This window comes from Pleurodeles waltl, chromosome 7, assembly GCF_031143425.1.
Source record: "Pleurodeles waltl isolate 20211129_DDA chromosome 7, aPleWal1.hap1.20221129, whole genome shotgun sequence".
NCBI lineage: Eukaryota > Metazoa > Chordata > Amphibia > Caudata > Salamandridae > Pleurodeles > Pleurodeles waltl.
In genome coordinates this window covers 793429533-793444867 of record NC_090446.1, presented here as the reverse complement: position 1 = coordinate 793444867, position 15335 = coordinate 793429533, and the positions used below count along the sequence as shown (strand labels likewise).

Below are 15335 nucleotides of genomic sequence, written 5' to 3'. Positions count from 1 at the left end.
TGTGTACTAACACCGGACATCATGGGTAGGCGTACAAGTGGGTGTCAATGAGCCTGATGCGTACTCGACTTCGCGTAACACACAGAATGAAGCGTTCTAATCGTGTATTTTAAATAAGAATGATTCTATGGTTAACAAAGAATGAATGGAAAAATAAGAAGCGGTGAAAATGTTTTGTGTATTTTATTTATGTATATGATTATACTACAATTTAATTTGTCATATTTTATTGATGACGTTCTTTCATCCAAACGATTTGTGGAGTATTTTGTGAACAGAGCACACAATAATATGCAAGCGTTATTTTGTTGGAAGCGCGAACCAATATGTTTACAGTGTGCATAATGAAGTTTTTGATGTTAATTGAGAAATACTGGGGCTCTCTTAAGTATGTCTGGGTTTCCCTGTCTGTTTCAATTTGCTCTTTAAGATTGAACTGTGCGCCACGGCTATGTTTTGTTAAATCGTTAATAGATTCGGATTTTTCTTACTTACAAATAAAAAAAGGGAGCAGGTGAAATTGGAGCATTTGCCACACAATTATCGCGGCTAATAAATTTGACCCATTGTTCCTTCATTAAAGTGATGTCACCGGGCCCGGTCCCTTGGCTCCGATTTCAGTGAATTAGCAGCGACTGGGAAGCGGCGTCCAATAGCGTCGCGGGGGCCGGTCCTTGTCAGCCAATGGGAGGGCGGGGAGGCGGGCGCGCGGCGGCGGGGCGGGGTTCTGAAGATGACAGAGCGCCTGGCGGCCGGAGCCGGGTTGGCAAAGTTTCAGTCTGGCTGCGGCGGCGGGGCCCATGGAGGCGCAGTGAGGATCGAGGGGCGCAGGGTCCGGAGCCAAGCCCTGGGAGCATGGACCCGCCGAGGATGGAGGCCCCGGCAGCAGCCCCCCAGAGCCAGCCACCCCACGAGCCCATCAGCTTCGGCATCGACCAGATCCTGAACAGCCCCGAGCAGGAGAGCGCCCCCCGGGGCCCCGACGGCTACCTGGGCGGCCACAGGGCCAGCGCACCCTATCACCACCTCACCGCCGCCTTCCCGGGCCTGGGCGCTGCCTTCGAGGATTCGGGCTCCTATGGGGTGAATTTGAGTCTGGCCCCCGCTGGGGTGATCCGGGTACCGGCTCATAGACCCCTCCCCGGAGCCGTACCCCCGCCCCTGGCCAGCTCCGTGCCCGGCCTGGGCAGCCTCAACTTCCCCTGGATGGAAAGCAGCCGGCGCTTTGTCAAGGAGCGCTTCACAGGTAGGAGCAGGTTTGGTGTGGCGCCTCTTGGCGCTATTACCTGGCATGGGGCTATTCCTCTTCTCCTGGGTTCATGGCGCTATGTGTCATCCTGACTTTCCCTTCAGGAGCCTGGCTATTATATTCCAGTCTGTCACCAACACTTGTTTCTGAGCACTATCTCTCACTGTGGCACCGCCCCATCTTTAGAGCTTCAGATCCCACCATATTAAGATTCGTCATCGCTATCTTCCCGTTTTCTAGGAGCTATGACACTATCACCTCATCCAAACCCCCAGGTGCAGATAGTCATTGTCAGGGCGACACCACCCCTCCCAAAAAGTACTCAGCTTATAGTTGGGATGCCCACAATGTGGACATGCAGGTAATGCGAAACTTCTTAGGTGGCACTATGTCGAGTTATTGTACTTCTTTAGCGCCCAGTGCCACCTAATAGTCAAATAAAGGTGCCCAACTCCACAGCTTATGAAAAGAGAAGTAGGGCGTGCGACGGGGACAAGAAAAGTGAGGTGTCTCACTAAACATTTACACTGCTGTATCGTGCCTGCGGTTTCCCTTGTTTGTGATGTATATTTGTTGCAAGTTAGCGCGTGTTTCACGAGATCGATGTGTGTGTGTGTGTGATCTGAGACTGCACGTGTACAGACTTGTGGTGTGTGAGTGACCGACAGACGGGCACGGGTCCAGTGTTTTAGCACCTGCCTGACGAAGGTACTGCGAGGCGCCTTCTATTTATGGCCCTAAGATAAGAAACACCCAGAAACGAAATATTTCCCCATACTTCCGGAGCACTGCGCGGGAGGGAGGCTGCAGGGAGACGAGTTTACAAACCCGGTGCGCTTGACACAGTGGGTGTCCGGATACAGGAGCTCACTGAAGTGCAGCGAGTACAGAGAAAACACACACACGCCCGTTTCCCGGCTGGCAGGTGAACCCCGGCTACTGTAGTGGAGGGCGGGTACCTGCAGGGTGCGAGGACCGCAACGAACAACCGAAAACGAAAGCTACATTTGTGTCCCTGCGGTGATGTGGCTGCCCCGGTGCCAGCGGTTGCACCTCCCCCGGTAACCGGCAGGACAGACGGCCCAGGCCGCCTATGTTTGTCTGAAGGCAAAGAACTAAAGGGAAGGCTTCTAGCCAAGGCGAACGGTCGTTGATACACTCAGGTGTGTGGAAAGTACATTGTTTACTGGGGAGAGAGCATCCCACAGCGCCGAGCCATCCGACACTGGTGTGTACTAAATCAAGATCTGCGAGGAAAATTCAACAAATTCTACACGCTCAGGGCAGGCGAATGTTCCTCCCGGAGGAGCGCCTTTTCATAGCCGCCTTCCCTTCTTCAAATAAACATTAATATGTGTACGCGTATTGTCAATAAGAGCATCGTAAACAGGGAAGCGCTTTCCCTGGCGTCACGCTGTGAGAGTGATTCTACACTGAACGATGCTCCGAGGCCTGCGTGACAGTGGTGCAAGTGCGGGGAGAGAAGCCGAAAGTCACCGGGTTTGCCAGGGCCAAGCGCAGGCCTCTCTCGGGTCCTTCTGCTGGGCACCTGGTCAGCTGCATAGTGGGTGAGGCCCTGATCTCCCCTGGCATTCAGGCTCGGGGCATCAGACCACCCTCCTCCCTACCTGACCTTCCTCATATGTCTCCAGGAACATAACCCTTCGGACCTCGAAGCGCCTCGCTGCAACAGAGTGGACCCATTGAGTGGGCCTGTCAACCCCATTCGGCCTCCACAAGCCAGTCTAAGCGCCATCGGTAGCACTTCTCAGCGCTTTATAGCATCCCGATTTCTGTTAATTGCTTTACTCTTTAAAACAACTATGTCCAGATAACATGAGTCCCGTGCAGAGTTGTCGCGCTTGCCACCTATCCTGTGCAGTAGTCAACAGCAGAAAGACTCACATCAGAGTGAGGCTCAGATTCACACGATGGACCCGGAAATTGACTCACCCACTGAATGGGAGCGTGTGCCACTCTGACAGGGAGACATAGACACAAGGTAAGGCACCGAGCCAGGGGCACGTGAGTCCAAGACACACTGATACACACAGAAGCTCAGGGTTTGTGACAGGAAACACTACCCCGGGACTGAAACACAATACACACAGACTGCACTCGGTCTCTCTTAGTGAAAGGTTTTAAGGCGCAGCTACCAACCACCAGGAAATCTAACCGCAGAAGAAGTCAATCTGCGCTCTAAGAGGGAGGGGTTCACCCACACATACATTACAAAGCGCGCTGCTCACTTTCACGTGGATATGGTAGAAATTCACAAAAGTAAAATCCGCCGTCGGGAAAACAAGACAGCCGTAGTGAGTGACGTGCGATCAGCTCAAGCACATAGTAACTTAAAACAGAACACACGCGGGTCTCTGGGAGATAATAAAGCCTGGTGCACCTGCTGTAAAGTTGTTACAAAAGGGACCGCCCTACAACCAGCAGGTAACAGTCAGCATCAGGAAGCCAGAGGACACTGGCACACAGTAACTGACACTGGAAACACGCACACGGGCCATTGGGGCACTGACACCCACCGTTACTAACATTCACGAAACACAGGAAAAAACACGCGCAGGCCAGAGGACACTGACACACACACAGCAATTGAGATAGAAGAAATCATGGAAAAACATACACACGCCGGCCAGAGGGCACTGACACACACAGTAACTGACATGCAAGAAACCAGGAGGCCAGAGGACACTGACACACACTGTAACTAACATACAAGGAACACTGAAACAAACACAGGGCAAAGGGAGACACGCAGGGACTGACATACTAAAAGACTGAAATACATGCACTCTCAGGACAGAAGACACTGACACATACGGTAACTGACATACAAGAAACACCGAAACAGACACAGGGCAGAGGGACACTGACGCACACAGTGACTGACATACAAAAAACACTGAAACACAGGGACACTGAAACAAAGGGACACTGACGCACGCGGTGACTGACATACTAAAACACTGAAAAACATACACTCTCAAGACAGAAGACACTGACACACACGGTAACTGACATACAAGAAACACCGAAACAGACACAGGGCAGAGAGATGCCGCAATTTATTTATGATAATATTGCATAACACACATCAATAGTAAGATGGCTTGGCTCTCAAGTTTATAGTGTTCGTTTTGGTGACCTTTCAGTCCGAATTTTGGTTCATCTTGTTGTTGCTCATCCGTCTTTATGCTGCGCTCCTAGAAAACAATGAGACTGCAACAAGTATTCCATACCGAGTTAAACAACAAATGTACATTTTGCCTCGGATGCCTCAGAATCGTAGTGTATCATCAGCTAAATAATACAACAAATTAGACATTAGCCTTGTAGTGCAAGGGCTTGGAGAGCGGAAGCCCTTGAGCCATTGAAGCGCCCGCCCTCTTTTTTTAACTTCCGAAGCTTTTAGTCTATATACATTTGTGACATTGAAAGTCTCTCAGAAGAAGATTTATTTTTATTTTCTCCGACTTTTAAAAATAAACGCAACCATGGAAACGGTTGTTTTCTGTCGGTGTTTATGTACAAACGTTAGTAAGAACGTACGAGTGTGAACCTGAAGCATGATATAACTCCGCCTGCTTGAATCCACCATCCTCTCACCACCACGGCCCGTTCTGGCGCCACCCGTGGCAGGTGATCTCCCTCTAAAGCTAGGGCTTGGGATCCACTGGTGACCCAGACAAGGGCCTAGTGCTACGCACTGAACGGTCTTTTGGCGAAAAGGCAGGATTGATAAAGTTCTCATAGCGCTTTAACGACACACGTACATGCTAGCGCTTTAATCGCAGGTGCCCATGCCCCTTGTCTGTTGTGAATCGTGTGAACGTGTGATTTTGTTGGGCTGTGGTGTGCGAGCTGTCTTCCGAAAAAAATATATATGTATGTTTTGGAATGTTGCAGTCTGTTATATGTTGATGTGTTAGTTATGCTTGTTTTATGGTGTTTTGTCTTTGTCGTATTGTTGTTCTTTGATGTCCGAGCTGTGTTTTGCTTTTTAGGTATATTTATCTGACGTTCTAAGCGTTGCTATATTATAGCGTTGAGTGTTAGTTATGTTATGCTTCGTCATTTTATGACCGTTTTGTTTTTGGCATTCTGTGGTGCACTAGCTATGTTTTATTGTTTAATGTTATTTATGTCCTGTATTATTCTGCTGTTGTGTGCTAACGATATTTCGTTTTTTTATGTTAAATATGTGTTGTGCTGTGATATTAACGCTTACTTTTTTATATTTTGGTGTGCTAGTTGCGTTTTGTTTTTTAATGTTCTGAGTGTTGATATGTTATAGGCTGGCGTGCTGAGCTTCGTTTGTGGTGTATGTTGTGTTTTGTGATGTTATGCTAATTTTGCGTGGCATTGCTGTGTGTTTTATATGTTGCAGCATGTTTGTTGTGTGGTAGAATACTATGCGACAGTGTTTTGATCTGCACTTGCATGTTTTATAATGTTATACTTTGCATTACGTAGTACTGTGGAAGCTATGCCTCGTCGTGTTTTGCATTGTTATGTTAGCTTTGCTGAGCTGCACTTCATTTCACTCTGTGGTGTTTTGCTGTGGCCTGGTGTCTGCTGCTTACAGTGCACTCGGTCACTGACATGTGTAGCTTGACGTCTGTCTTCGTGCTGTGCTCCTCGAGCCTCTCCCTGAGCCCTGACGTGCCCCGTTTGTGCCCACAGCAGCGGCCCTCACCCCCTTCACCGTCACCCGGAGGATCGGGCACCCGTACCAGAACCGCACTCCGCCCAAGCGCAAGAAGCCGCGCACCTCCTTCTCCCGGGTGCAGATCTGCGAGCTGGAGAAGCGCTTCCACCGGCAGAAGTACCTGGCCTCGGCCGAGAGGGCGGCGCTCGCCAAGTCCCTCAAGATGACGGACGCGCAGGTCAAGACCTGGTTCCAGAACCGCAGGACCAAGTGGAGGTGAGGACCCGGCGGGGTGGGGGTTTGGGGGTAAGACACCGGCGCTGCTGAGGGGGAGAACTGTGAACAGGAGGAGGAGGCCAAGAAACAGTTCATCCATGGGGGAAACATGAGCCAGGTGTGGAGTGTGTGTGGGGAGGGGGACGTTCTCTCTGCTGTAAGTAATGCATACCTACGAGAACAGTCCATGAGAGGAGGCCCTGAGCTGTGTGTGTGTATGGGTGGGTGGGGAGGGGTGTTGCTGTCCTCTGCTGTAAATAGTGCAAACCTAGAAGCACAGTCTATGAGAGGGGACATGAGCCGGGGCTTCCTCTCTCTGCTGTAAATTCTGTAATCATACGAGCACGGTAGGTTTTAGTCTCCATTGTAGGAGGTGTAGACCCCCGTCTCTGTCACAGATCCCACAGAAGATTTTCACAAACTGCAGACTCGAGGGGGGCTTTGAGGGACAGCGCGGAGGACACGGTGTGCTCTGCAAAGTAGGGTCCTGGCTGCACGTGGGAAGCACGGTGGGCGGTGGCAGAAAGAAGCTCTCGGTGCATTAGAACTACAGGAAGCGGGAGGACATAGAGAAGACATAGCGCCTGGAAGCACTGGCACAGCCCATGAAGCCCAGAATATAGTGGAAAGACAAAGAGTAACAGGGTACCCTGAGAGCTGCTGGTAGACTGCTCCAGCGGGAAGTTCGTGGGAGAGCACAGGAAACACAGAGATTACCCATGAAGCATCGGGTGAACACAAAGGTCAGAGAGGACATAGGGAGCACAGGGATACACATGGGGTACACGAGAGACACTAGGGGCACGTGGTAAGGCTGGTGAGTGCAGATAGGCACAGAGGGCATGGGTGAAGCTTGGCACAGCATGTACATGGGAAGGAGTAAAGAGGGAGTATATAAGATGCTCATCCTGTACATGGGAAACTGTATATGCCCATTAGAAATTGGGCACAGATTGAGCAGCGGAGGGGGCTCCGTGGGCAGCACTGCCAAACGTATGACCTAAGGGGCAAGGGCCACAGAAGGAGCACGAGCTACTTCACAGAGGCATCCTACGGATTTTTGGGGACCTGGGCCAAATGTATTTTGGAGGTCCCTGTTTGGAACAGCTTTGAATTTATCATCCAGTTTCAGCTCTTTCATGCCGTTGGCCAGGTCAGTGCGCAGATACGTGTCCAATTTCTAAATTTGTTTACATTTAATATTCAGGGATAGTGATGTGTGTTTTCAATCACACAAAACAGCAGGTCGCGAATATTACTGCAAATAATCTCTGTGGTCACCTCCCATTTCTTATATGTGATATCCCGTTTTAATCCAAAATAAACGTTTTTAATGAATGTCCCATGAAACACAAAAACACATTTTTCTGCAAAATGTCTTTAATAGACTCTAGCACATCACCCACATTAAAAATAAATAAAGGAATAACGGTATTTAAAACAATCTATTTCAGAATTATTAAAGGGCATCAGGCAAGAGGTTGCTCTTTGATGGACCCACTGAAATGCTGAGGCCCTGGGCCAGAGTCCATTTTGCCTATTTCTTAAAACCTCTCTGGGCCATCACTTCTCTTGTTATTTGCTTTTTGTTTTTTTTGTTGCGTTTAGCAATTTACTCTGTTTTTAACACATCTCCGGAGCGCCTGCTACTGTCCTGTAATCCCGGCTGCAAACGTGTTTGTATACATTGCTAAGCTATCTCAAGTTGAGCTAGTGTTACATACAGCTTGTTTTATTTGCAGGCTTTACTCCCTAACTCCCTGGTGCACGCAGGTATTGTCGCGGACATTTTCGACCTCTTCGCGCGTTAAAATCAAGCGATATAAAAACACGGCGGTAACCTGGGTGGCGTTGTGTTTCCCGCGGTGTTGAACCTGGACAGCGGCAGCGCAATGATGCACCGCAGTCAGACACAGAAAGACAGAGGTTACCATGTGGCAACAGGACTGTCTGCGATCTGCACGAGTATTTAAGAAGGTGTTGTGGGGTCGATCTTTAGTGTAGCTTATGCTTGGAGGTGAGCAGACCACCCTAGACCCAGGTACCAGGACCGTGTCCCAGGGGCTCCTCCTGTCGCCTTCTTGGATGCGGGTCCTTGGACAGACATTCCTTCTTAACAAGTAACATATTTAAAGGACACTACAATGTCTAAATTAGCCTGTCATATGCCCTACCGTAAGGAAGGAAATGCCCCGTATCCTGTCTGAATGATACAATCCAGCAATAGCCGGGGTACAGAGGGGCCCTCAGGCCTCTGTTGCCACTGCACCTGCTTCACCCCACGTCCCTGCTCCCCGAACCTTTTCACGTGACCATTTCTGAAGACATTCCGCAGGCGGAGAGCGGGTGAACCCGTGCGACCAGGCGCTGCCGGGGTTACAGCCGCGTGCTTCCACTGCACGGATGTATTAAGGGGGTAACCCTCGTTCCCGGCCCTGTGATTTAAAATCAGGGAGATGGGGCCGCGGGTGGGCCCCAGTAATCTAAAAACGTTCGCGTCAGTGGTGCCCGGGTGCGGGGGCCGACTTGAGAGCGCTAGATCTCTGTGGAGAGTGAAGTCACCGGTTGCATTTGTGGCGGGAAATCTCCCGCCGCGGGTATTGAACCGGTCGGAGTAAATTCAATCCCGACACTTTATATGGAGAGGTGTAACGCCACTGATGCAGGGTAGCCCGGCGCGTGAGTGGGGCTCTGTCTGCAAGAGGTTCTCTAGGAGCCAAAAATACAAGTTCCCGCCACCTCCTTCTGCTTCAAGGAAGGGAGGTATATGCCCATTGGAAAGTGGGCACAGAGTGTGCAGCGGAGGGGGCGCCGTGGGCAGCACTGCCAGGCGTGTGATCTAAGGGGCAAGGACCACAGAAGGAGCCGGGAATACCATTGTGGCCGAGGTATGGCTACCGCCGAGGGCCAAAACACTGGGAGGGCGTCGTCCATCACAGGGGCATTATAAGGATTTCGGGGACCCCGGACCACATATATTTTGGAGGCCTCTGTTCGGAAGAGCTTTGAATTCATCATTCAGTTTCAGCTCTTTCATGTCCTCTTTGGCCAAGTCAGTGACAGTGGCAGGCACACTCCTGCAAATTCTAAACGTGTTTATATCTAACATTCACAGATACTGATGTGTGTTTTCAATATTTAGACACAGCAGCATCTCACTAATATTACTGTAGCTAATACCTGTGGCACCGTCCCTTTTCTCATATCTGAGGTCCAGTTTTATTCTAAAAGAAACTTTTTATGAATGTTGGGTGAATCATAAACACATTTTTCTCTGCAAAATGTCTTTTGATAGACTCTCACACATCACCCACATAAAAAATAAATTAAAGGAATAACGGTATTTAAAACATTCTATTTCAAACGTATTAAAGGTCGTCAGGGCAAGAATCTCGGACCCCATTATGCCAGGGAGCCTTATTCAACAGCCGACTGAGTTCTAAAATGGGATATTATTATAAATAACAATACAAATAATACCAAAGCAAACACAGTTATGGTAATGATAATACTGATAACACTAATAATAGTCATAATCATAATATAGCTGGCATTTCGCCCGCTTTTGCATTGAAGTAACCTTGCACAGCACACGCAGCCCGCCACGGTGACAATCATCCCCGGTTCGGCCCGGGTGCCCGTTCCTGCGCAGGGAGGAGTTTGGAGATTCCTGTATTTAGTATTTCTAGGCCTCGGGTGCAGATGCAGATGGGTATCGTCTGGCTGCACTTATTGAAGGGATGAGGCCTCTGAGGGGCGCCTCTTAGGGCCACCAGCCACAACGGATGTCATTTGGTAGAAGCGTGATAATTATACACACAGTTAGCGAATCTTTATGCATAGTTTATCGCATGTATTTTTTCATGTGAAGACGTTGTAAAGTTATTTGCTAGACCTAGCTCCGGGGATGGGGGATGGGAGGGAGGTGTTAAACTGTACAGTGCTCTACACTCTCGTTAAACGTCTGTGAGCATAGCCCCTGCCTTTCTCCATAAAATGGCTGCTACGTGGAACCGACGCGGCAGTGACTGCTCAGCTCGTGGTGCTGCAACTGACCACTGCGGGACAGTAATGATGTCCCAGTGTATCTGAATTGTTCGGCAATATAATTGGCAGTCCTGGTTAGATGATAAAACATCAGAAGGCCCTCTTGATAAGTGGTTGGACTATGATACACTTTTTTGCTAGGTGGGATTTATTTCCAATACAAGTCTTTCTGTTGGCTGTATCACATGGCTATAGTGCAGATTCCATTTGCGTCTTGAGGCATACTTCATCTATTTTGCAGCCACGTCTGCTATGTTCTGCTAACAACGAGTTACTGCCAGCAAGATGCAGTGTTCACATTTTGTGCCTTAGATGGAAAATTCTGAATACACAAAAGGCAGCCATTAAGATGGACAACTGATTTAACATTTTTGAATTTTGAAAGGCTTTGTCATAAATTGAGACAAATCACTTTTCGAAAACAACATCAAACTGAAAAAATATTGGTATGCGTACATTTTGCAGCAATTCATAATTCACTCGCTTGACGTATTACTAGGAAATGTTCTAAAATAATTCAAAAGTCTGACTTCGTCCCGATTAATTATGGGGTTTGAACTCTCCGCTGGTTGTGAAATAATACTTGTCAGTATAGCATACTTTAACAATGTGTTCTGTTTACATAATGAACTCAAAGATAAGGGCTGAACCCTTTACAATATCAACAAAGCTCCAGTGGCATATGGGGCTAAAACACCGGTTTGGCTATTTTATGTTTTTGCTATTACAGTATAAATGATTGAGCGGGGTAAATCCATAGCTGTTTTTATTAAATGAACAGCGAACTGCTGGGTTGGTTACCTGTAGTCTGTAGTATAATTAACTGTGACACCGTGTAAGTAGGAAAGATTTTAGTGAAGACTTTTTTTGTGTTTGTATATCAATGTTTAAAGCCATGTTTTGTCTTAGTATTTTAGCAGCTTCTCTTCGGTGCCAGCTGAATGCTTGGGGTGATAGGTTTTGGTTTACCGTTCATGGTTACTCTTCTACTTAAATATGGGGTTGATTCATATGGACAATGTGTTGTGATTATTTACATCGCCCTAGGTTAAAGAACAAGTAAATAAATCAACGGATAGGGAAATCAGGCTGAGGTACACATTTTCTAGGTTTCCCGTTAATTAGAATCGATAATTTACAGAAACGTGTAAATCCCATGAATTCTTTAAACAGTCACAGGTGTCACATTATTCACTTGAACATAACTCCAAAAATTGTGTCATGTCCTTGAATTATTTTCAGTAGTTCAGAGGAATGATGTAGTCGCAGTAAAATACACATTTCAACCAATTACGATTTCCGAGGGAAAAAGTATAATATAAAAATATTATTAACATGCAGTGCTTGTGTCTGTTCAGTACCTGCAGTTAGTTCACCAATAGTATTTTTAGTACACACGTTTTATCATCAGATCTATAACCACTTAATAATATTTTTTAAAAACAGGCAGCAAAAAGTACAACGTGTTGGCATGTTTTGGCCCACAGGTTCCTTTCCGGTCAACCTTCTTCGGGCTGTGACATTATTAAAGTAATTCTTCCAAGCCCTATGATATAGCATAGCATTTCAAGTTATTTAGTGCCTTTCTAGGCACTAAGAAAGTATTTACATTTCTCCTGCATATTTTAGGCGTTTTCATCCCTCGTGCTGCAGACATGTAATCGAGGATAGGTGGGGAGACAGGCCTTCGATTTTCATGAGACACGTTTTTTTAATTGTTCTGCAAAATCTGGATACTCCTGAATCATTTATTAATTCTTTGCAATCAATTGTGTATTATATGCTTAGAAAACAGCAATGGATGGCTTAAACTAGTTATTTTGTTTCCAGTGAGAAACAACGAGCATTTCCTTTGCAAAATACCCAGCTAGTGTTTGTTGTCTATATGTTTATGGTGTTTTATGTACAACAATAATAAATGTACTTCCTGCACTAAGCAGCAGCCATGAATAATGGATTGGTGGTATTAAGGCACAGACGTGCATGCTCCGGGGAGCTCTCGTAGAGGTTCTTTGGCTGTCAGGCCTGTGCTTGTGGGCCTTCTATAGCAGGGCGCGCCTGTGGGTCTGCATGTCTGATTCGGCTCTTGCTTGCTTTGCAGGAGGCAGACGGCGGAGGAGCGCGAGGCCGAGAGGCAACAGGCCAGCAGACTCATGCTCCAGCTGCAGCACGACGCCTTCCAGAAGTCCCTCAACGACTCCATCCAGCCCGACCCCCTGTGCCTGCACAACTCGTCCCTCTTCGCTCTGCAGAACCTGCAGCCCTGGGAGGAGGAGTCCTCCAAGATCCCGCCTGTCACGTCGCTGGTGTGAGGAGGACTGGGGCACAGGAAGGGCCTAGGACGCCCCGGAGCTCAGCCGGACTCAGTGCCTCTATGAGGGGGCTCTTGGCTGGGGCGCCTTGAAGCCCAGAATGCGGGACATTCTCATGCACCTTCTGCGCGGCGTGAGCAGAGCTCAGGACTTCCGGGGCTGCAGGGGCAGAGGGCACAGGCCGGCTCAGTCCTACTGGGGGCTGCATGAGTGCGAGCACAACTTCCGGGGCGGAAGCCGCCCTTCGAGCCGGGACCGGATGTGCCGGAGCACGGGCCTGCCCCGCTCAGACCACCCGGGGGAGGGGAGCAGCATGAGGGCGGAGGGGCTGCGCGGCAGGACCCGAGGCGAGAAGCCGCCAGGCTCCATGCACTGCGGAGCTGCACCGATGGAGGAGGCCGCTTGTCTGCCCCTGGAGGGGAGAAGGCTCCACCTCTACTCCGCCTCCGGGGAAGCCTCGGGATCCCCTCCCGGGTCAGGGGGTTACCCAGCGCGACACGTGCTGCTTCCGGTCTGCGGTGTTTTCACCTGAGGTGAACGCATGGAGTCAAGGGCCGCTCTCATACCCCGCATCCTGCACCGAGGACAGCTCTTCTTGTGAGGAGAGGAGCTCTTGGACCCTCAAAGCACACCCCGAGTGAAGAGCCTGCGGCTGCACTGGATTTCAAAGCAGGGTATTATCCCCTAAATAGACTTAAAATGCATCAAGGACAAAACATATTTTACTATAAATAATTTTCCAGCCAATTATGCCCGGCTGGCATGTAAAGCTCGTCAAAGTCAAGTCTATGAGAGGGTGGGATTGACTTTCGGAGTGCTTTGGGGGTACGGTGCATTCGTTTATTTCGTATTTCCATGTTGATGATGTTCTTCTGAATGGTAAATATAAGTAACACGAATTTTGTAAGATAAATGCGTAAAATTATTTAATTTATTTCTGCATTTGAGCTCTCACTGTTAATATAAATTTACAAATATATAAATATATTGCTGTTTATTATTTATGTCAGGGTGAGCATACAGATTTTACGTTGACCCTTGAACAAATATTTATTGCTGTTATTCTTCAACATTTGAGCACAATCACATTCTTAGAGCGGTAGTAATGTTGCAACCCGTGGTCTATATCAAAATTTGAACGTCTTAGTTGACTACGTAAGTACTGATGTCTACCGGAATTTAGCCCTCTAATTGACCGCAAATTCAAAAAAATTGAGAAGTATTAGTTCTTATTTTTTATTAGAATGCTTAACTCGATATCGGTTATTTACAAAAACAACAACCAATTTTAAAAATATGGTATTTGAAAAGCGCCTTATGTTTCTTACTGAAGAGGACCTGGAGTTGACACGACCTATAGATACAATTTATACTTGCTGAAATGTGTAAATAAACATTTTCTTTAAAATATTGATGTGATTCTGAACAACTCAGTTTCTCTTTTGCGTTTCAGATTGTAATGAAGCGCTGTATAATGTTGCTACATTTCACGTAAATAAGTACAAACAAACTGCATATTGGTCTCCCAGTTACAGCCTTCACCTCATCCTGGTCTGTAATGGGGACTCCATTAGACACCACACCCATGACAGCTTCTCGCGTTCGGGAACCTATTGCTGCAATATAAGGTGTTTTCTGTAATGGGCTGCTACTTTTTCGAATTAAAATATTGAAACACCTAAAATAAATAAATCTCCTTAAATGGTTTTTAAAAAGGATAATGTTTAAGGTCGTTGAAGAACTACTGGTGTTAAAGAATCCTAACCAGCTGACCCCCCACCCCTTCGAGTTAGATTTGTGAAAGGGATTTGTTTATTCAGATAAATCAGCCGACCCCGAGCCTTCAGCAGAACACAACCCCAGGCGTCCGATACCCGGGGACGAAGTGTGTTCGCAGGCAGCCAGTAGGTGGCGCACCACTACCAGTGTACACAAGACTGCGCCCCCTGGCGACAGCGCGGGCCTGAACAGGCCGATCGGAGAGCCGCGGTACGTCACCATTCAGAGGTAGTACTAAAGAGGGCTATTAACCTACAACAGAATCGAACACATATATTATATTTTCATTCAACACCGGTTGCCTTTGTCACCTGACACTATCAGTCACGCAGAGCGCCAAATATGTGTCTTAGTCTTTAGAGGAGCTCTCCTACCAGGCTGGTTCTTTCTCAGGCTCTAGTGTTCTTGGCATGGACTCCATACCTCCTTTCGAGGGAGAAAGGTTTACTCCTAGCGGACCTTGGTGGGTGCACAGTGAGGCGCTACATTTTCAGCCACTTGGCACTTTGCAGGAACCTTTGTGAGGTAGAAGTTCATAGTTCAACTTACAGATAGGGGACACTCTGACGTGATGACAGGGACGCGCAGCAGCTTGAAGAGCTGTGACGTCAGGAACTCGTCTAGTGACGTAATCCACCCGCAACCACCACAGGACGGCGAGGCCCTCGCGCCGCCCGACCCCCTTCTTACGCATCTGGCGGAGCGCGCTTCTTTCTGCCAGATCGCTCGACACGCTACACACAGAGAGTACACACCTGTTATTTAGTGCCACGCCTCGTCGCATGAAGTTCATCAGGAAACAACTGACAGTGCCAGCAATGGATAAATACGTGTATATACTTTTATTTACAGCTCAGTGGCGCGTCGACGGAAATGCGTTAAATAGTTAAATAAAGGATAGTTTATTTTATGTTGCTCATGGTTTCTAAATGAACGTTTCACTTTAAGAACCGAACATCTTATCGTAGTTCTAAATAACAGATCCATATTCTTTGTCAAAGAGAAGAGT

At 47.9% G+C, this 15335-nt stretch overlaps 1 protein-coding gene across 1 annotated transcript; it reads left to right on the top strand.

Annotated features, from left to right (window-relative positions):
- Positions 1-766: 766 nt before the first annotated feature.
- Positions 767-13957, top strand: TLX3 (T cell leukemia homeobox 3). Its single transcript, XM_069199332.1, has 3 exons — positions 767-1246; positions 5948-6188; positions 12337-13957. The coding sequence occupies exons 1-3, from the start codon at positions 856-858 to the stop codon at positions 12545-12547; spliced, it is 843 nt and encodes a 280-aa protein (XP_069055433.1). The 5' UTR covers positions 767-855; the 3' UTR covers positions 12548-13957.
- The last annotated feature ends 1378 nt before the right edge of the window (positions 13958-15335 follow it).